The 19,837-nt window shown below is 36.2% G+C and overlaps 2 protein-coding genes and 1 non-coding gene across 3 annotated transcripts; 1 reads left to right on the forward strand and 2 right to left on the reverse strand.

The window, feature by feature from the left end:
* Positions 1 to 473: 473 nt before the first annotated feature.
* Positions 474 to 546, reverse strand: Trnar-ucg (transfer RNA arginine (anticodon UCG)). The gene has a single exon. It is a non-coding gene; the product is annotated as a tRNA-Arg (tRNA).
* Positions 547 to 666: 120 nt separating this feature from the next.
* LOC131795657 (queuine tRNA-ribosyltransferase accessory subunit 2) lies at positions 667 to 10,256 on the forward strand. The gene is made up of 11 exons (XM_059113248.2): positions 667 to 1,034; positions 1,667 to 1,739; positions 3,141 to 3,245; positions 4,949 to 5,119; positions 5,239 to 5,338; positions 6,333 to 6,397; positions 6,641 to 6,692; positions 7,236 to 7,283; positions 7,995 to 8,214; positions 8,576 to 8,701; positions 9,424 to 10,256. Exons 1-11 carry the CDS (start codon positions 847 to 849, stop codon positions 9,530 to 9,532), a joined length of 1,257 nt encoding a protein of 418 aa, XP_058969231.2. The 5' UTR covers positions 667 to 846; the 3' UTR covers positions 9,533 to 10,256.
* Positions 10,255 to 19,762, reverse strand: LOC131795656 (procollagen galactosyltransferase 1). The gene is made up of 13 exons (XM_059113247.2): positions 19,485 to 19,762; positions 18,202 to 18,430; positions 17,727 to 17,791; positions 16,783 to 16,861; positions 16,082 to 16,286; positions 15,027 to 15,146; positions 14,785 to 14,867; positions 14,335 to 14,441; positions 13,844 to 13,918; positions 12,779 to 12,836; positions 11,757 to 11,890; positions 11,338 to 11,541; positions 10,255 to 10,915 (listed from the first exon to the last, which is right to left on the reverse strand). Exons 1-13 carry the CDS (start codon positions 19,712 to 19,714, stop codon positions 10,735 to 10,737), a joined length of 1,770 nt encoding a protein of 589 aa, XP_058969230.2. The 5' UTR covers positions 19,715 to 19,762; the 3' UTR covers positions 10,255 to 10,734.
* Between the last annotated feature and the right edge of the window lie 75 nt (positions 19,763 to 19,837).

Here is a 19,837-nt window from a genome sequence, read left to right on the forward strand (position 1 = left end):
GTTCGAATGCAGTAGTTTGTTCACATCTAATTCTTGCGTATACTGTACGACTCGCTATAATTAATGCAGTAGAATTGGAACGAAATGGCTGGGGGTTTTTTTACCTTTATTGAGGAAATGTTGTGTTGTGATTGAAAAGAACATCGACAAAAAAGCTTGCAAATAGAATTAGTTACCAAATATGATACAAAGGATGCTTAAAAGGAAAGTTTGGACCGGGGGGGGTCCAAATCCGCTGTGACACCGGTCTTCAATTAAAAGGAAAAGGAAATTTAAAAAAAACCAAAAAACCAAACGCATTGCATGCACTTGTGATATGGATTTTTCCTCTATTTGAGAATTGGAAGGTGATGTCGACATTTTTATCTTTTAATGTAATTCTGTTCATATGTTTGTACCTTGGACATATTTACTTACGGCTACGGTAACGAAAAAAGAAAATGAAAAGTAAGAACTAAAAAAGGACGAAAAATCGACCACGATGGGAGTCGAACCCACAATCTTCCGATCCGAAGTCGGACGCCTTATCCATTAGGCCACGCGGCCACCTACAATTAAGAGGAGCGATAAATAGTTATTTAATTATCAGCAAGTTTGATGGTCAGCGGTAGTTTTTAATATCGTCCACCTCAAATTTATTTCAATTACGTTACTTTTAGCCTCTGATGATAATGAACCTCTCGAATACTTTTACATTTCGAGTGTCCTGTTATATATATATATATATTTTTTTTGCTTTGATTTCACAGGATTACGGAGAAATTAATCGTCTTAACGGGTGGGATACAAGACGTGAATTAAATAACATAGAATTCTCTTCACTGAGCTTAAGAGACTTGAGAGGTCATGAAGTTTTCCGTGCGCCAGAAGTCTCGGGGAACCAGATTTGGTGTTCTTAGCATAGAGAATCACGAAATCCAGACTCCTTGCTGTTCACTGTACTCTCGTGGAGGCGTAGTACCTCACCTTACCACGGATGTTTTAGACTCAATGGGAAGTGTACCATCCATTTTCCATTTATCTCTTCAAACCACGTGAGTACGGTAAGCTCAGTGTAAGCTCCCTAATTGGATCGAACTTATAATATGCGTTGAAGATAGGGCTGTGATGAATTTTACACTCGAATAAAGTTACCACATTGCTTTATTTGGACAACAAGGTCAGTTTGTCGAGATGAAATCAAGCTCCGTTTTGAAAACCTGACTGCTTTTTTACATGAGCTTGGTCAAACTTGCAAGATTTCACCTCATGCCTCTATGCTGTTCTCTTTCCTCTTCTACAAATTTCGGTGTATTCACCTCACATCGTGGGCCATCCTTGCAACCCAGTTAGAGCTCGAAAATACTCCATTGAATGCTTTGTGACCCCTAACACCCTAACATCAGTCATCAGTATGCATATTTTCCATACTTTTCTCTCTACATTAAGTTTTTCTTTGGTGCTGACCAGGAGAATTTGTTCAACACGCAAAGCTTCTTAGGTTGGTGATCATTCCCTTAATTCTCGTGATCTTAATGAATGATTCAGAAGTATTACTGTAAGGAGAAACTATATGCTGGTCACTCTTAGAGTATAAAGTGTTAAGCATGGTAATTAAGAGGCATGGTAAGTACACTGAGTTTGCAATGTGGGTGATGATTTAAGATTTGGTTTGGATCTTTTATAGGATTGATCAACCAGGTATTGAGACCATTAACCAGTCTAACTACAATGGAATAAAACCATTCTTAGGATTGGAAGTGAGTGAAATAACATTACAGTCAACTCTCTCATAAGCAGACACCTTTGGGAATTGGAAAAAGTGTCCATTAGTAAAACTGTCAGCCTACAGGAGTTATTCTCAGAAGCAGACACCAGAAAAAAAAATAGTCAGATCTCAGAACTGGAAGTCAGAACCTTGTCAATATCAAATGATCAGACAGCTTGTTCTCCCATGGATAAATGGCAATTTGATAAAACCAATCCCACTGTTCTGTTGCTCTTTCAAAGATCATATCTTTGTTCATTTGCAAGCACTAGCCAAATTTTATTGCCAATGGTCAATTATTGTACAAAGGAGTGTCTGCTTACAACTTACAAGAGCACATAAACTGAAGAAAACTCCAATTTCCTCGTTAAAAAGTGTCAGCATCCACTTAAAGATAGTGTCCACCTACAGGAATGAATAAATGTAGAGCAGGACTATGAGGCAAAAATTAGAATTGGAAAAAGTGTTTGTAGGAAGAACTGTCATCTTATGAGACTGAATCTTTTATGACCAGTGCCTTTGAGGTGACAAACCAACAAAAGTGGGAAAAAAATGAACAAAATTTTAGTTTTAGTTGAGCTTCATCTATGTGATTTATTTTTCTTCCCACTCCCAATATTTCATCAGTGTCTTACTGTCTTCTATGCAATTTTTATGAAGTTTAGTTAGTATAGAGAATTTGGTTTTGGATCAATTAATTGATGCTTTTCTTTATTCTTATTACTTGTCTGCTTGATATGGTATCGGTACTGTAAAGAGAAATTCTATCTTGATTACTTATGGGAGTTAAAAAGTGATGATTCTTCAAGGAAGATTTTTTAATTCATTGGAACTTATGATCAGCTGTCAAAGTAGATAAGATTTCCTGATTGCCTCTTAGTTTTTTCTCCTAAGGAGTATGCTTTGACTCCATGTACTCAACTTAACCTGATATTCAAGCATATCATAATGCACCAGTGACACCATTGTTCTTTTCCTTTTTTAATTTTTTTAATTGTTATATTTTATTTATAGAAAACACTTTACTATAGAGAACATACAGTACAGTAGATACCATGTTAGAGGAAAATTACAGCTCTTTTGAGACTACAATCGATAAACAAACAATTTAATTCTAAGTGCTACTGATAAGAAATTTTAAAATCATGAGAACATCAAAATCAAGTAGATACATGAATTTGTCCTACTGAGATGGTGGTGGCAAAATTTCTGGGACAAAATCTTTTAACATAGGGTGTTTCCCTTTGTTGTTAAAGAGCTTAGCAGTTTTGTTTTTCATTGCAATGTATCTTCCAGTCATTATGTTTTCTCGTAGTTTTATCTTAAACAGTGAAAAGAGTAAAGATATTTCATCCAAATTACATTTCTAAATGAAGTACATTGTTCTTTTCAGGGATTCATTACTTACTTATCAATTCAAGATCCTGGTCAAGAAGTGCGTCAAGGCTACAATGAGGAAAAGTCTGTGTCAGTGTGGACACCAGGTGGCCGCAAAAAGGTGCTTAACCCTTTACACCCTAATATCAGAATGCATATTCTCAATACTTTTCTCAGTACATTTCTTACAGTTCTGACAAGGAGCATTTGTGTAACAATCTAGAGCTTCTATCATTGGTGATCATTTCCTTTTTTCTTGTGACCTTTGTCTGATTTTGGGGGTGATATTGTAAGGAGAAATTACATGCTAGTTACTCTTAGGGGTTAAAGGGTTAATCAGACATTATCAATTCAGAATTTTTTAATACAGTGATGCACATCATGAACTGTCAAGCCTAAAACTGTCAAGATAAATAGAGGATGTTACATGGCTGCACGGGGATACAAATTTTTTCTTCAAGTGCTGAAAGTATCTCTCACGTGTGAGAGATACTTTCAGCACAAGAAGATAAAATTCATATGCCCAAGTGGCCATGTAATGTTCTTTTTATTTTATAGATACTGATGAAATTCCTACATAAAAGACAACTTTTTTTAATTCATTTTTGAAATGGCAAAATAGTACAATTAAAGTGGTCACCTATCGCAAAATGCCTGTCACAAAAATGTTATGAAGCTCAGAAAAAGTATCAATGTGAAAATTTGGCAGCTCATTGAGAAAGTCAGCGATAACTGTACCATCCTTACACCTTGAAGCCATTTTGTGAATGAAATTTCAAAAGAATCAGCCGCACACGTGAGCAGGAAGCTCTCTTGTAATTGGCGAATCATGTTAGTAACCATGACGACACCAATATCCTCACACATGAAAGATAAAAATAGTGTCTTCACTGCACGCAATGAAGATATGATTTTTTAGTAAAAGGAAAAATCCTGGTATTTCATCAATATCTATATAACAAAACCAAATCTTAAACCCAGGAATACCAGATAAATTATTTAATGGAAGAAAGAATAATGGCCAAATTTTCCGCTCCTCTCACCATACTTATGTTCAGTATTGAATGTTAATCAGTGTTTGGAGGGCACTTTCCAACTGGGTGGTCCTATATTTCAGCATTCTCCCATCTTTAACCCTTTACACCCTAACATCAGTATGCATATTCTGCATACTGTTCTATATACATTTCCTAATGTGCTGGCAAGGAGAATTTGTTTAACAATCAAGAGGTTCTTCAGTTGATTATCATTTTCTTTATTCTCATGACCTTAATGTTTGATTCAGGGATGAAAGTCACTCTCATGGATCAAAGGGTTTAGGCATTTCTTCCAGGTCAAGTCACATGTAGCTGAGTTTTCAGAGTTAATCATGACAAGCTGATTTTGAGGCAGAGATGCACTTGGCAGACTTCAAAAATTTTAAGTTTCTGTTAAATGAGAATGTTGATGGAGCAAGATATTTTTTTTCTTATTCTTGTGACACCCAAAGAACTGCTTCTCTTCAATACACTCCTTAGTGTTGACACACATGGCAAAGTTGAAGGTTTTTTCTGCCTGAAGATGTGGTGCAACACCATGCTACTTTGAGCATTCAGTAAAAACTTGATTTGAGCCAATTAAAGGAAAGGAATTCATTATGATCCCTTACTGATGATATTATAGTCCAGAATTGAATTAAGCTGGTGAAACCTTGTGATGCTTGTAAATGGAACATTTCCATCAACTCATATGAGCAGGTGTGGTTACCGCCATAAATTATCTGGAAAATGCATGTTCCATTTACATGTAAGTTGTACAACAACTTTTTTTTGCAATGATTTTCAGGTGGATGTGAATCAGTTCAAGGCAGTGCTTGAATCATTCAAACCCAACATGGCTGAGTGTCTTTGTGATACAATTCCTGCATCGGGACAGACTGAAAAGAGAATTCGTAAATCTGTTGACCGAACTCTAAAATTTCTTGACCAATGCATTGAGGAAAGAGAAAAAACTAAGGTTGGTGAACTCTCTGTATTTTCCTTTTATGTGGCTTTTTCTTTAAATCCTGTGCCTTCTTTTAAGTTATGAACACAAATCATATTATTATTGAGTTCTTTTACATTTTTTTAATGCAGAGCTTGATATCATGCAATTTACTGGGAGTAATTGAAGGATCAAGCTCAGAGACACAGAGAATACGATCCGCCAAAGAGACATCACAGAGACCAGTTCCAGGTACAAAAAAAAATTGTGACTGCCTATATTTATCTATACAGTAAATTAATATAGAAGGTAGGTTGATTCACACGCCACACACATTCACATGATCTTCTTCATTACACCGAAGGTAGTAAATTTTGGTGGTGATTTGTTTTGAGGGATTCATTTTTGGAGGAACTTCATTTTCTAAATTGAGGACTATCTACAAAATATAAAAAAAATTGAAACCAGTAAAACTTCCATACTCCATTGTATTTGAATAGTCAAATTTACCAATAGTCTTAACCCTTTAACTCCCATGAGTGACCAAGACAGAATTTCTCCTTACAATATCAATACACTATCAACCAGATAAGTGATGAGAATAAAGAAAAATATCAATTTGGGGATAATTAGTTGATCCAACTCTTAATTCTCTGAACTAACATTATATGAATTGTATGGTTGACAGTAAGGTGAATTACAATTTTGATCTGGAAGTTAAAGGGTTAAAGAAAAGGATTAAGGCAGACCCCAGGGTGATTCTGGTGGTTTGGGTGATCAAACCCTTAAGACTCAAATGAAGTCATTTAAAAGCATGAGTGGTTTCTGATGAAAAACTTTAGTAGATATAATGGATTTTAAAACAGCTAATATCAGCAATTGTCTCTAGGCATGAAACAGCCTACCATTATCCCTCAAGATCTAGATTTCAACATTTCCTAAAGAGAGGATGCTCCCTGACCTTCTAAGATAGTCTGCCTTTGGTGAAAGTTCACCTGAACCCCCTTACCAAATCCTGGATCTGCCTTGGAAGGAGTCACACTAAATAAAATATTATTTGTAAAGGTTGAAAAATAAATTTCATTATCAGTTGAACTGCTTGTTTGTAAAACAGTATTTTTGTGTCACAGAATTATAGTCTATTAGTTGAGTAAAGAACCATTAGAGAACATATTCCTAAGCCAGCTATACATATACTGTCAACAAATTATATAACTTAGGAGATGATAATAATCTCTCATTGTAGGTTTTGTTCTTGAGGGATTCAATTCTAGTGTGTGTAATTGGTGTTCTTTGTTGCAGAAGACATTGGTCAGTACTCATTTATAATTGTAGCAATTATTACTGATAATCTTGATATTTTCAGGCTTTTTTTTTCATAAAGACAGTAAGAAATTTTTTTTTTTCAAGTTTAATTTTTTTCGTAATTCCTAAGTTTGGTATGGTATCTGGTTTAAATTGAGGTCTTAAACTAATTATGGATTAATTATCTTTTTTTTATAAGACTGAAAACCAAGAGTAGATTTGTTCTTATCAGTTTTGTGTTCATACTAGGAATTTTTACCTGATGATAAGCCACGACTGATCCATGGTATAGGATCTCCAGGTGAACATCATTAATTTACTTTCTGCTTTCATTGGTGATATTGCTTTTAATCATAAGCACCTTGTGATAATCTCTTTCCTATCTAACTTGAGACTCTCAAACTTTAACATAATTTTTGAGAAAAATTCAATGGACTATTTCAACTTATGCAAAATAACAGTCAGGGAATGTAGCTGCTATGTATCCCATTTTGAATTCATTCAGGGACTTTGGTTGGTGTTTCTATGAGATAACACTTTCCAGTTTATTCTGATAAAGTGTTTGATGCATATACACATTGAGATGAGATTGTCAAGTCAAGTCTGGAAGTTAAAGGTTGACTAAGTATATATTTTGAAATATTTCATAAAGTTTCCCTTAATTTTCTGAAACACTCTTTTAAATAATGGATACTAAGTGCTTAGATTCTGAGTCAGAAACTCAATTACATGTTAAACCTGTTACAAACTTGCTGTTTGTAAGAAAAGTACTGTTTGGGTAAAGAAACTATGACTGTCATATTTTGTTACCTCCACTTACGCCTCTTTTTTCGGTTTTTTGCAGAAGAGGTAGTGTTGGCAGTGGAATGTGGAGTTGATATCTTTGATTCATCATATCCTTTACATCATTAAGAAAAAAAATTAAAACAATGCTGCTGTTTGCAGCCACCATATTCATATTTCTTTAATGGCACAAATTACTTGGCTTTTGTAAAGTTCATTTGAAATGTCACAGTGGTGAATTCAAGCATCTGTGTTTGGTTTAATGGAAGAAGCAGAGGCCAAGGGGTCAGATGGCAAGATTCTGGATTAAGAGTTCCAGTCTAGGTTCTAGTCCTGGCTGGGGATACTACATGTTGTGTTCATGGGCAAATTGCTGTATTTTCACAGGATTAGCCTGAAGATCAAGCATTATTTGATTATGCTTTATTTTAGGTATGTTCCCTCCCAATGTCACATGTTACACTGATAGTGCACACAGGTGGATCACACAGGTGGCTCATTTGTACCCTATGCCTGCCCAAGTATTCTGTAAACTACTTAGGAACCAGCAGGGTGTCAATGACCAGTCAGGGAAACCTGACACCAATGAATCTGGTATGCAGACCTTCATGTACTCACTTCCCCCACATTGCAGGTGTCCCCATGTAGTACATGTAGCTTTAATTTTTGTCTTTTTTGTTTTTATCACAAAATGGGAAAATATAAGCAAATGACCTGTTTTTTCTTTGAGACTTCCCAAGTTGTCATAAGACCCCTAGTTTGTGGGAGTAAGGAAAACAGATTTTAGCATTTTATTGAACATTTGTCCTTAATCATGGCACCTATCCTTGTCAAGTAGCAGAGAGAGGATGTGCTTTGGATATTAAATGGAGCAGAAAAAGATTCAAACCAGAGCTCACATATTTACCCTCAACTTCAGAGAGATTAGAAGGAGAACTAAAAAATTCAGAGGACAGTTTGAATGAATTAAGTACAAGTTCACATCAAAAAGAAATAGTGGGTGGTGGAACATTGTTTGAAATAAATCTCAATCATACGAGGTGTGTCTTCTATTTAAAGTTGAATTAATGTAAGATGTGATGTTGCCTTGCAAAGACTGATGATTCAGTTCATTTAGTCAGTGCTTTCCTTTCTATTGATGTCTTTAATTTGCTTATCATTTTTATTGACAATAGTAACAATAATGATATTAATGATAATGATAATAATTACAATAATAGTTAAACCACCAGCTGCCCTTCAGTTTCTTACTTTGGGTTTTCAGGAAGGTCTTTTAAAAATACAAAATAAATGCAATAAATTAACAAACAAAACTAATTAGAAAATAAAAACTATTTAAAACATGAAAAAACTCTGGAATGGATATTGAGTTGTACATTATTTATTCATAAATTCATTTAGGTACAGCTCAGACTTCACCTCTCTTGTTAGTGGTTGTACATGTTACTGCTGCACAAATTATACACGGGCTTATGTTCATCATCTGCTTGTCACCAAAGAGATGCTTTCCAAAGTTCTTCTTATGATGTAAGTATTCAGTCATTGCATTTCCTTGTTACCATCCATGTCATAGAACACGTTGCTCTATAACATAGGTTACATATTTTTAAGTTGGTGGCAATAGTGGGAAAAGGAAAACAAGGGAAAAAGGACAAATATATAAGCACAACTCTAAAAGTAAAGTCAATAAATAGTACATGAACCATTTTATTGCTTGGTGTTAAGGACACTTTGGCCTAAAGACTTAGGGTTTAGGGTTAGGCAAGGACTCAGTTCAAGCCCTTGTCAAGATCAGAATACTGTCAAGGAAACCAGTCCAAATCAATGAGAGGAGGGATATAAAGTTACCTTTAATGGACTAGTATCCCATTTTGGAGAAACAGCTGCAGTATATTCACAGAAATAATGTACATGAAAAATTGAAGAGCTTCTGATTGGCTGAAAACAAGTGCAAACTACAAATAGCATGCATGCTGTCAAAATTTTGTCTGTCTTGAATTTTTGTGATGTTTTTTCAAGTCATTATTGATAGGTAATTACATGATTAATCGTTCTTGTGAAATTAAAACTTATGAGCTTATGCAAGTTTTTTGTCTTTGAAAAATTAACTCATACTCGTTTGTACCAAATTTCACTCAAAATCATGTTGTTATCTATACTAATTGGAAACAGTGTCACTGATTACCTGTCTGTGGTCCATTACAGTGACTTCAAGATCATTAAAATTTACATAATATTTTTTATTTCAGCCATAATCTACATGAATATTGTCAGTTTTTCGCTGGCATTCGTTTGTCAATAGAGGAGGATAACTTCGAAGAGTTTAAAAGGAACTTTACCGAAAGCCACCATCTGTAGCAGTGAATTGGTTTCCTGTATTTCATGGAATCTACATCCCTAGTTTATCTTCATTTCTTTTTAACAAATTTTAGTTTTTACCAGTATGTAGTGGACTTCTTATAAACTCTCAGAGAGAAGTGTGCTAGAGGTAGTGTCAGTCTAGTTTTACACAAGGTTTGTTGTTTAGATCACGAAGAAGACCTTTATCTGTTTCCTCTCTGGCTGTGTTTGCCTTAAATGAACTGTGTAATCCAGTTTCTTTGATATTGTTGTGACAGTGTGGCTCAGTGTCTACCATTGTTGTTCTTTTTGTCTGTCTGTCTGTATGTTTGTGTCTCCATCTCTGTCTGTGTCAATCTGTCTGTCTATGTGTCTAACTGGCTGGCAAGCTGTTTCTCTGGATTAGACGTTTTTACCAGTCATTATTTATTGCCAGGGGGGAATCACACTGCTAATATCACAGAGCCTAATAGGGGGGATCAGGTAAATTTTATCGTGAAACCACCAGAAGCCTCCAACCCTTTCCCCTTAACTGCTTCACAAGATGTGGTACAAACTGGAGTCAGTGGGTGGGGACAACAGCTTTAAGACTTCAATCTTGTTAGTGCTGCTACTCGTGAGAACCAAGGAGAGAACTACACCAGTTTTCAATTGTGACAACTGAGAAACTTTCATCCAACTATTTAATGATAAATTGTCTACATAAATTCCTATAGAAAAATAAAACATTTTAAAATTCTCAGATATTTAATTTTTTCTGTGCGGAAAACACTGCAAACTATGATAAGAGCTCGATTTGGGGCATGAAAAATAGCTATAGAATCACGAATTTCTTTCAATAATCTTTATATATTCTGTAAGCATTGACCTTCCTCTTGAACTTCATAACAAAGTGTGAAAAGTGATTCTGGAATCGCGTTACTGGCACCAAATCAACTATTTAACGCTAAACCATAGCCGAAAGCGACGATCGTTTCTAGTATGCTACGCTGAGTTGAAAATTACAACATAACATAACACCGGCAATGAACTAGCTTCGTCCTTAAGGCGACAGAGCACCATCAAAACCTGGCATTGCTCTTTGAACGTAACTTATAGGTAAACATATAACCCTTGCTTGAAAACTATACTTCAAGTTAACAGTCAAAGTATTACTCTTCTTTTTTTTTCTTCATTTCTTGGGAGGAATTTTACTCAACTATGTTCATTTACAGTTAATATCAAAGTTCGACTTTTCCTTTAAGCGTGTCGGTTTGTTGAAGTTCCGGTGGAATCAAGCCTGTGGTTTCCGTATCACTGAAGTATCCTTCATCTCCTACGTAATGAGTTGGGTACAGAAGTAAGGGCTCTGCTGTCATGGCAACAAGGTTACGGGGATAAAAGTGATTGGCCCACTCCGGACTGCAGAAGAAATTAAAGGCGAAAAATAAATCAAATTTAATTGAAGGTAGACAAAGGAAGATAACTACGGCGTGAGGAAACGACAAGGAATGAAATAGAAGGTCCCCATAAACCGTCGTTTGAGTGTTTACAAAGAAGGGAAGGTTTGGATTTTCTCTAGGTATAATCCCGTTAGTGTAAATCACGTCGTTTTTCTAAAAATAATGTGAGAGTGTATTCACTATTACTCCGACCAAAATTCAAATTGTAAGATTTTCATCACCAAGTTGGTCTGCTTCTGAAAATATCTTATTTATTGACCTTTCTATCCGAAAATATGCGATATCTTGGGTTGAGAGGGGAGGCCATGTTGGCAATGATACATTGCAGGAATGAATTGACCAAATTACGCCCAAAAGCAGCGCCTATACCATTGTACTTACTTTAAATGTTTGTTAAACATAATGGGTAAAAACTCGTCCACGGCGATCATTTTCTCCAGCGGTTTCGCAGACACAAGTTTCCGGGCGCCTCGTAAGGAGATGGCATACCCCAGCGTCCAATAGGTATATTCAGCCCAAGCTAGTGCCGAGGCCCCTGGAACCATTGTAACAGGATTACTGTGGAATCGCTTGCGCCCTATATAACTGAGTGAGAAAAGGCAACATTGTTAGCAAATGATCCTACGAAGGCTTACGATCCGTCAGCTTTGCCAAGCCAGCAAAGGCGCTTGAGTTACTTGACTCTTTAACCCCTGAAAAGGACTAACTACATAATGATGTAGACATCCTTCCCACTTCTTCCAAGATTATTTCTACCTTCTTGGGAATTGAGTGAAAACACTCGGAAAGTTTACACTCACATTAGTTCCCAAGGATACTCGCTTGAAAGGGCGTTTGCCTCTTGAAGTAGATGTTGTAGCTGATTTCGAAAATCGGGTTCAAACCGAACATCATCTTCTAACACCAAAACTTTATCCAAGCCATTATTGATCATCTGAGGATTAAAAAGGGAACATTATTACAAACGATGGCGGTAGTTTTCGCACGAGACTAATGAAAGGACAACGAACAAAAGTTGACAGCATATGAATGCAAGTAGCAACAGTAATAACACCAATTGAGTTCCAACGAGGTCTGTAATCATACGGAACGAATTAATTTACCTTGTCGGACAACCGGAAACAAGACGCCCGATTCGATTTCGTTAATTAAGAATCTTGTTGCAGACAGAATTTAACAATTCTTTATCCTGTTAACATTTAGTAAAAACTATGACAAACATTGGATAAACAAAAAGCACAAAAGTCACACGTGTTAACTTCATGTCGCACGCGCCGACGAGACGAAAAAGTAATACAGCTTTCTTTACTTCACTATTGAGCTCAATATTAACCATCTTTCTCATTCTAGCCACTAACGCGACGCTTTCGACACAGCTTATCCTAGCAGTATGCAGGATAAGAATCACATGAAATCCTCACAATGGCCTCATGATGGCCTAATAATCTCATAACCAGATCTTTCACGGCCAGGCGGTTGTTCAGCTACAGTTGCACGGTAGGAATGGCTCAACTCACCACGGAATTTTCTTTAGCTCTGTGGTAAAAGTATCAGTACGCAGAATCCGAGAATCTGAAGTTCGGTTCCTCCCTGAGATTCAGATTTTTCCTCACTCCCATTCTCGTGAAAAGACGAAAAAAAACGTCTTTCTCTAAGAATACACATTTTAACTCTATTATAAATTTTGTCCTTATCCATTTTCTTGCTCTGCCTGGATCGAGCCTGTGCTGTCTAAGTGACCATGAAACTTGCGCAAAGCGAAAGAAGGGAGAATTTCGAAGCGTTTGTACTTTTAGGATGCTTCCCTCTACAAGTAACTTACCTCCTCCCAAATAAGGTAATGACTCAAGAAGCATCCGATTTCTCCCATGGTAAGCGGCCTAAGGGACAAAAATGATCGCCGCGTAAAAATTACTGTGAATGATTGTAACCATAATACCAAGAAAAAATAAGGGGACAGAGGAGAACAATCAGGATTCCCCCTGACTCTACTTATTTTCTTATGCCGAACAGGTGGGTATGAATGAACTGATGACCTTCAGTAATTGGAGACCTCGAATGATATTAGGGACCTTAAGCAAACCACGATGGGGACGGCAACGAGGGCATGGAAAAACAAAAGATCTAATTGGCAGAACAATAGCTCAGCACGTGCGTTTTAAAACTTTGTACATTTCTTAGCCGTCCTATGCAAAACAACGTGAAATCACAATTTGCATCGTCTGCGCATCGAAACCGCGACGGCAAATTGTTTTAATTTCCATTGGAACGCAGCTCTTCTTTTATACGTTATGCTGAAGTTGAGGTGTGGCGCCATATGAGACGGTAAACACATGCAGTCATTTTTTAAATTCTAATTAAAGGCAGAAATTCATTTTTCAATCGAAGTCTTCCTCAGCGTTGCCGTCCTGACTGCTTAAGGTCCCTATTAACAGGCCTTCGGCGGAACGTCATATCACTCCCTCAGGGTGATATTCTTCCACCTCAAACTCATGAACATGGTGGCAGGTATACGATGTACCATCTTCCTTCCCTCTTACCAGCAAAACGCGTTTTTTTACGCTGATTTTAATAGCAGCCTGTTTCGAGGTGATCGGCGGCCTCGTACTCACGCATCGTGAAGGAGAGGCTCGCACTGACATTGGTGAAAAGAACTCACCGGACCGTCTCTCCCCTATGCTGTCAACGAATGGACCGGATAGGAACTATTTCTATGTGCGTTAGTTTATGGTTTTGTTTTGACAGAGAGTAACGTTTCACATGCTCAATTATTGATAGGAAAACTATATAAATAGGGAAACATTATCAACTGCTGACCAATCATTTTTCTTTTGATTTCAGCTCAGTTATACGGGGAACTGAAGTTAGCGAAGACGCCCTGATTCACCTTTTTCCATATGGATCTTTGTAACCTGGTAACATCTTAATCCCCATGTCTTTAACCTGCTGGTCAGTTAATGACCTGGCAAAATGGAAAAAGGTGATAATGACAAAAAAGGCAAAAACCAAACAGACAAACAAAAGTTCTAAATACATTGTCAACAATTTTGAGCCATGCCACAGGATAATTGAAAGAAAACAAATTGTAGGCAGCAGTTCACTGGACATGAGAAGTTGGACTATTTATTTTTCCAGTCTGTCGTCCTTAACTAAGTAATTTGTAGTATGATCTGTTAAAACAAAGTGTAGAAATTTAAAATCTTTCAAAACCCAAGGCCTTACAATTTCTTTAATTACAAAAAAATTAATCAATTAATTAATTGATCCAAAAAACATGGGAATGTAATTGAATTTTGCATCCTTCTTTGATGTAACCACCTTTATTTTAAGTGGATTAGAAAGATTTATCGGAGCAATATCCTAAAAAGGAGTACATACTTGCCATCAACTGCATCAAACATCTTCACTTTAATTCCCAGCTCTTTGAGAGATGCAAGCATCCTTTTTCGACGTACAGGCCTCCTTTTAAGATTGATGAGATAGATCTTTAGGGAAAAAAGATGGTAATTAATTCACCCACAAGATTTCACATTTTGTTGGAATATATCCATCAATTATGTCAAATAGAAGTTCTAGGACACTGTCTTCAAAATAGGGCTTAATTTTGTTGTTCAACCCCTTAACTCCCAGAAGTTATTAATACACATACGTTATCAAGCAAACAGGTAATGAGAACACTCAAACTTATCTGGTAGAAGTTATCTCAGTCTAAAAGCAAATAAATTCATGAAGAAATAGGCAGCATTTAGAGAGGAGAATGAACAAGCAGATCTTAGGAGTGAATTAAGCATACAATCCCAATTTGGTCTGTAATGTTTTGTACTGTACCTCATCAAAACCCAGCTTTCCAGGAGGGGTGTATTCAATAGTAATGTGTGAACTAACAGGCATCAATTCCTCTGGATGATCAACTACAAAAAAAAAATGAGACCATTTACACTTTGCCCTGGAAGGAATTACCACTTGAGTCTCCTGTGCACTCACCAACCCACAACATGAATCAAACTGCAAAATGCCTTAGTTATATAGCAAGTAATACTGTGTATTAGAATATATAACAAATTACATACCAAACCACTCAAGCTTCACATGAGTAAAATGAACCTTCATGTCTTCCAAAGTGCTGTTGCCGCTTGAAGGGCTTAACATGTAGCCATACACCTCTTTATTTAAGAGGTTCAACTTTATTCCTGTGAATATAATTTTTAAAAAAAAACACTTATGAAAAGGTTAATGATTAAGACTACTAAAAAAACCTATATATTTTACCTTTGATGGGACATTAAACTACAGTTCTCCTTTTCAGACCATAACCAGTCAAATTTACTGCCTATAATACCTCTTGTTACTGCCTAAAATTGCTTGGAATTCTTGAGAATTCAACAGGTAAAAGGATATATTGCCCTAGAGGTTAAAAAATCGCTTTATACCCATTGTGCATAAAATAAGGGAGAACACTGTAATCATTCAAAAGTGGCAATCATTTTCACAAACAACCTTACCATTATCATAAAATTTGAAGGTAGGTAGAAGGTGGTGATTTATAGATGGTTGTGAATATTAGGTTCATTGAACATTGTCTTCTTGAACAAATCTTCAAGGTGTTGATCTAGCATCAGAGATCAGAGAAGTCTCCAGCAAAGACAACAAGTTTCTCTGGCAAAATTCTTAAAGCCTGTTCAGAGTGTCTATCATCTTATTTCTCTTTACAATATCACCACTGAATCATACATCATCATGAGATGAAAGGATATGATTACCAGCTTAAGAAGTTCCTGACCATGAAAGATTCTCCTTTTCATTATCATGGAAAATGTATGGAAAACAGTGAGGAGAATATGTACACTGATGTTTGGGAGTAAAGGGTTAATTTTAGATGTGGGGAATATTCTAATATTCTTATAACTTTGCAGAATACTCATGCTGCTACATTAATTGATGACTGAAGTAGTCAATAAAACCTTGCAGGTAATATACCAGTAACGAAGTTTTCTGGCTTTCAAGTGGTATCTGGTGAGCTGCCAGCTCTTAAAAACAGCCTTGGTAATCCTTTGGGGTTAGAAGGTAAAAGGAAAATATACGCTTTATACCATGGTGATATATGATAATGTATACCATTGCTAACCTGCTTCCCTTGCTGAATGTGCAAACACAAGAATATCATCTTCTTCTCCATGGTAACTTGGTAAAGGGGGGTTATACCTCAACTGATCGCTTATAGTCTTCCTTAAATCTATCAGCATGGTGGAGTGAATCATTGGCACTTCAAAGCAACCCTTTTCTTCTCGTTGAAGCATTGGGAAGTAGTTGTCAGACCTAGCATAGTATCCCTACAATATTAAATAATTATTAAGAGTTAGGTACATTCACTCACTTCTGGTACATACACCTGCATTTAGACTCATTATTGCACATAGATTAAAAAAAATATTTCAATTTGGCTGACCAGGGGTAAAAATAACATTATCCGATAGTGCTCTTTGTGCATGTGTGTGGGTTTTTTTGTTATTGTTGTTGTTGGTTTTTTTTTTGGTCTTTTTATTTATCATTTTTTGGGGGGGGTGTGTGTGTGTGTGTTTGTGTATGGAGAAAGCCCTTGAAAAAGTTTCAAATCATCTAGGAAAATACTGCATGGCTTAGTGGTGGTTCACTGTTGCTTGAATAAAGTTTTCATTGCTTAAACTTAGTGAAAGGAGATAGATTCAACATGCACAATCATAGAATCTCATTTCCTCAGGGAAGACGAGCTTAAACATCAAGAAAAAAACAGCAAAAAAAAAAACATATGCAAAGATATGCATGTGCTTCTCTCTCTTTGTGACTTACATCTTCATCCATTCCACCCCAGAAGTTAGAATATGCAGCCTTTCCTCCAAAAACTTCAATCATTGGAGTAATAACAGTCCTTTGAAAGAAACAATTTTCAAAGGTATTACATCAATCACTACTTTTGTATCTCCATGAATAAAAAAGACAAGAAACAGAAGGGATAGGTTAGCTAGCTAAGGTGGAAGCCATTGATGAGGAATGAGTAACCAAAAAAAACATGACCTTTCATTTTAAGGTCATTCCTTAGTGGTGTTCTTGACAAGCCCTTGCAGCTATGGGTTTTCATTGGCTTCTTTTTCTGAAGCCAGGGCTTTTTTAATTAGACAGAACATATTACTATCTGTCTTGATCTGAAATGAATTTTAACCTGCCAGCAACTGTTACTAGAAAATAAACCTGTAAAATCTGTATTTAGCACAGTTCACATTCACCTCTCCTATGATTAGGGTATACACACTAAGAAAATGGTAGTTTTCCCTTATGCCTGAAGAATGTATGAGAAAGAACAGTCATTCTTCCAAAAACAATTATGGTGTTGTATAATTGTTTTTCTTAACTCTGCAAGGGGTTACATATATGATTTTTTTTATGGTTACCATAATACAATGATCAAAGTGTTCCTGTATCAAACATGATGCACTCATCTCAAACATGAATTTAGTTAGTATTCATAATATAAAATAAGATATCCTCAAGTATCCCATATCCCTATATTTTTTTACCCAAATATCCTTTTTCCAGATAACCAGTAATAGGGTCCCCTTAGCACTATGAATCCTCTTCAAGTATGAACTCAAATATATTTCATATTTCAAGCTTCTTCAACAAGCAAATACAGTTAAACAAAACTCTTATAACAGGGTCAGTTTCAGAGGGATGGAAGTGTTGAAACTTTGCTTCATTAATTTACACAGCATTATTTATTCACAACTTTTTCTTACCTTTTTTCTTCCATGAGAAGTCTCAATGTTTTAGGATTCATTAAGAAGTTGTCACAATCTACAAACTAAAAACACAAGGAACATTCATTAATTAACATTCATTAGCATTGAACAAAGTGTTTCAGATGAAATGGAGTCTGCAAAAAAAGATATCAAAAAGATATCCACCATCTTGTCTTTCCAAGAATAACACAAAAAAAAATTATGAGAAAACAATTTAAAGGATTGCCAAAGAAACATGCATTTATTGCTTCTTGATATTTCTTAAGAGTACTTCAATAGGATTCTTCTATCTCTTTCAGGAGAAGCTGGTGTGTACATATCTAAGAAGACAATTGTTTTGTAGATGGTTAGGCCATGTAACAATGTACTGGTAATAGCCAACTTGGTATAGTTTACAAGCCTGGTTTTCATGCAAGTTATGTCACAGATACAGCAGTAAGTTATTAAAATTTAATGTCTCTTGTATGCTTACAAATAGGTAGTCAGCCCACTGTTTTCTTGCACTATCCAAAGCCTTCTGTCTGAGATACATCATCTGTCGATATCTGCTGTCTGGCCACTCTGCTGGGCCCACTGCATCATCATACTTATGAGGTGTATCAGACACATTTACCAAAACTCTGTGGTATAAATGTTTCACATTTTGAGACCACTCTTGTAGTATCTTTGATGTCTTATCTTCATTATGGTCTGATCTGATCCTGGATAAAACCAAAAAGACAGGTACTTATCCTTGAAAACAACTTTTTGCACCTGATCTAACACCAGGGAAAATGTTTTATGAGGCATTTAAAGAGAAAAAAATTGCAAAAATTTCCTAAGGCCACACTTGAGAATAGACCCTGCAGTACAAAGGCCTCAACACAACTCCAACACCCCACAGTTCAAGCATGTTGCAATCCATTACCCAGGGACAACCCTATGACTAACAAATTCTCCAAAAAAAGGACTTTGCACAGTCCAGCCACTGTTTGACTGTTCAATTCCCACGAGTGATTAACATTTAACTTCTCGCTATCACATCCTTACAATTTCCAGCAAACAGGTAATGAGAATTCTCAAACCTATCAGGTAGAAGTTGTTATCTTGATCTAGCATCAAATTCTCATAAATTAATTTACAACAAAATGCGTTGCATCTAAAGTAGAATAATTAACAATGAGGTCTTGGGATTGAAGGGTTAAAAAGAAGTTTATTTTTGTCAGTCAGAAAAGTACCTAAGCACAAAAATTTTTCTCTTAGGAATTATTGTCATTAATTTCAAAACCTTAAAAGCTTAGTTTGCAGGTATGCTTTTCACTCATGCATAAGACAAAATTGTGCAGAAATCTTCAAATTATCAAAGGAAATACTACATGAAGTTGAAATTCGCACTCAGTCCCTCACGAAATGTAAAGGAATTCAAAAAATGACATGACACGTTGGCACGCGCTACGAGAATTTTCCCACAAGCTTGTCGGACATCAAAATAGTGCCAAGAACAAGTTTCGACTACACAAAGCTTTCCACGGTTCGATTAACCTCTCTGTTACTGTGAAAGCAAGAACTATTCAGGGCAATTAGTGGCAATGACACAGATTTAAGATTTACATGGGAAGTTTAATAATTGGAATCTCTTACTTAATTCACAGTGAATGAGCTTTTGTAGGCAGGCTACAATTTGAACTTAATTATGATTTTCTTACGTTACTCATGAATATGGTTCAAAGCTGTACGAGTCTCTGACATGAAACAACACAAGAAAAAAATACTCACCAAACAGACATTCGATTCTTCGGGTAATCCAAATTCTCGATGTATGCGAGCCAATTGGGCAGAAGATGAGCGGCGTTACGAGCTATGATCGCTAAAAACACGCTGGGATCTCTTACTGCGGACTCCTTTGAACGATTATAAACAACATCCGAGATCTTTGAGTCCGCTGATGAGATCTTTAAACTTGTAAATATAAGAGTAATCAAGAATAAATAACTACAACGAGCCATCACTAATTGATTTTTCCGGAGATTTGCGAGGAATTACTCCTTGTTCAGACCATCGTCCTTTGCAGATAGAAGACCGGAAGTACAACTGATTGCTTAACTGTCACGCAAGGAAACTCAGCTTAT

Source organism: Pocillopora verrucosa, chromosome 4, assembly GCF_036669915.1.
Source record: "Pocillopora verrucosa isolate sample1 chromosome 4, ASM3666991v2, whole genome shotgun sequence".
NCBI classification, from domain to species: Eukaryota; Metazoa; Cnidaria; class Anthozoa; order Scleractinia; family Pocilloporidae; genus Pocillopora; species Pocillopora verrucosa.

What these genes read in the sequence shown, in the direction of transcription:
- LOC131795657 (XM_059113248.2), top strand. Translation starts at nt 847, where the DNA reads ATGAAGTTTTCCGTGCGCCAGAAGTCTCGGGGAACCAGATTTGGTGTT. An exon ending in AGGAAAGAGAAAAAACTAAG is followed by an intron (nt 5,120 to 5,238) that starts GTTGGTGAACTC and finishes TTTTTAATGCAG; the next exon opens with AGCTTGATATCATGCAATTT. An exon ending in CTTTGTTGCAGAAGACATTG is followed by an intron (nt 6,398 to 6,640) that starts GTCAGTACTCAT and finishes TGTTCATACTAG; the next exon opens with GAATTTTTACCTGATGATAA.
- LOC131795656 (XM_059113247.2), bottom strand. Translation starts at nt 19,714, where the DNA reads ATGGCTCGTTGTAGTTATTTATTCTTGATTACTCTTATATTTACAAGT. An exon ending in ACATTCAGCAAGGGAAGCAG is followed by an intron (nt 15,147 to 16,081) that starts GTTAGCAATGGT and finishes TTATATTCACAG; the next exon opens with GAATAAAGTTGAACCTCTTA. An exon ending in TGTGAAGCTTGAGTGGTTTG is followed by an intron (nt 14,868 to 15,026) that starts GTATGTAATTTG and finishes TTTTTTTTGTAG; the next exon opens with TTGATCATCCAGAGGAATTG.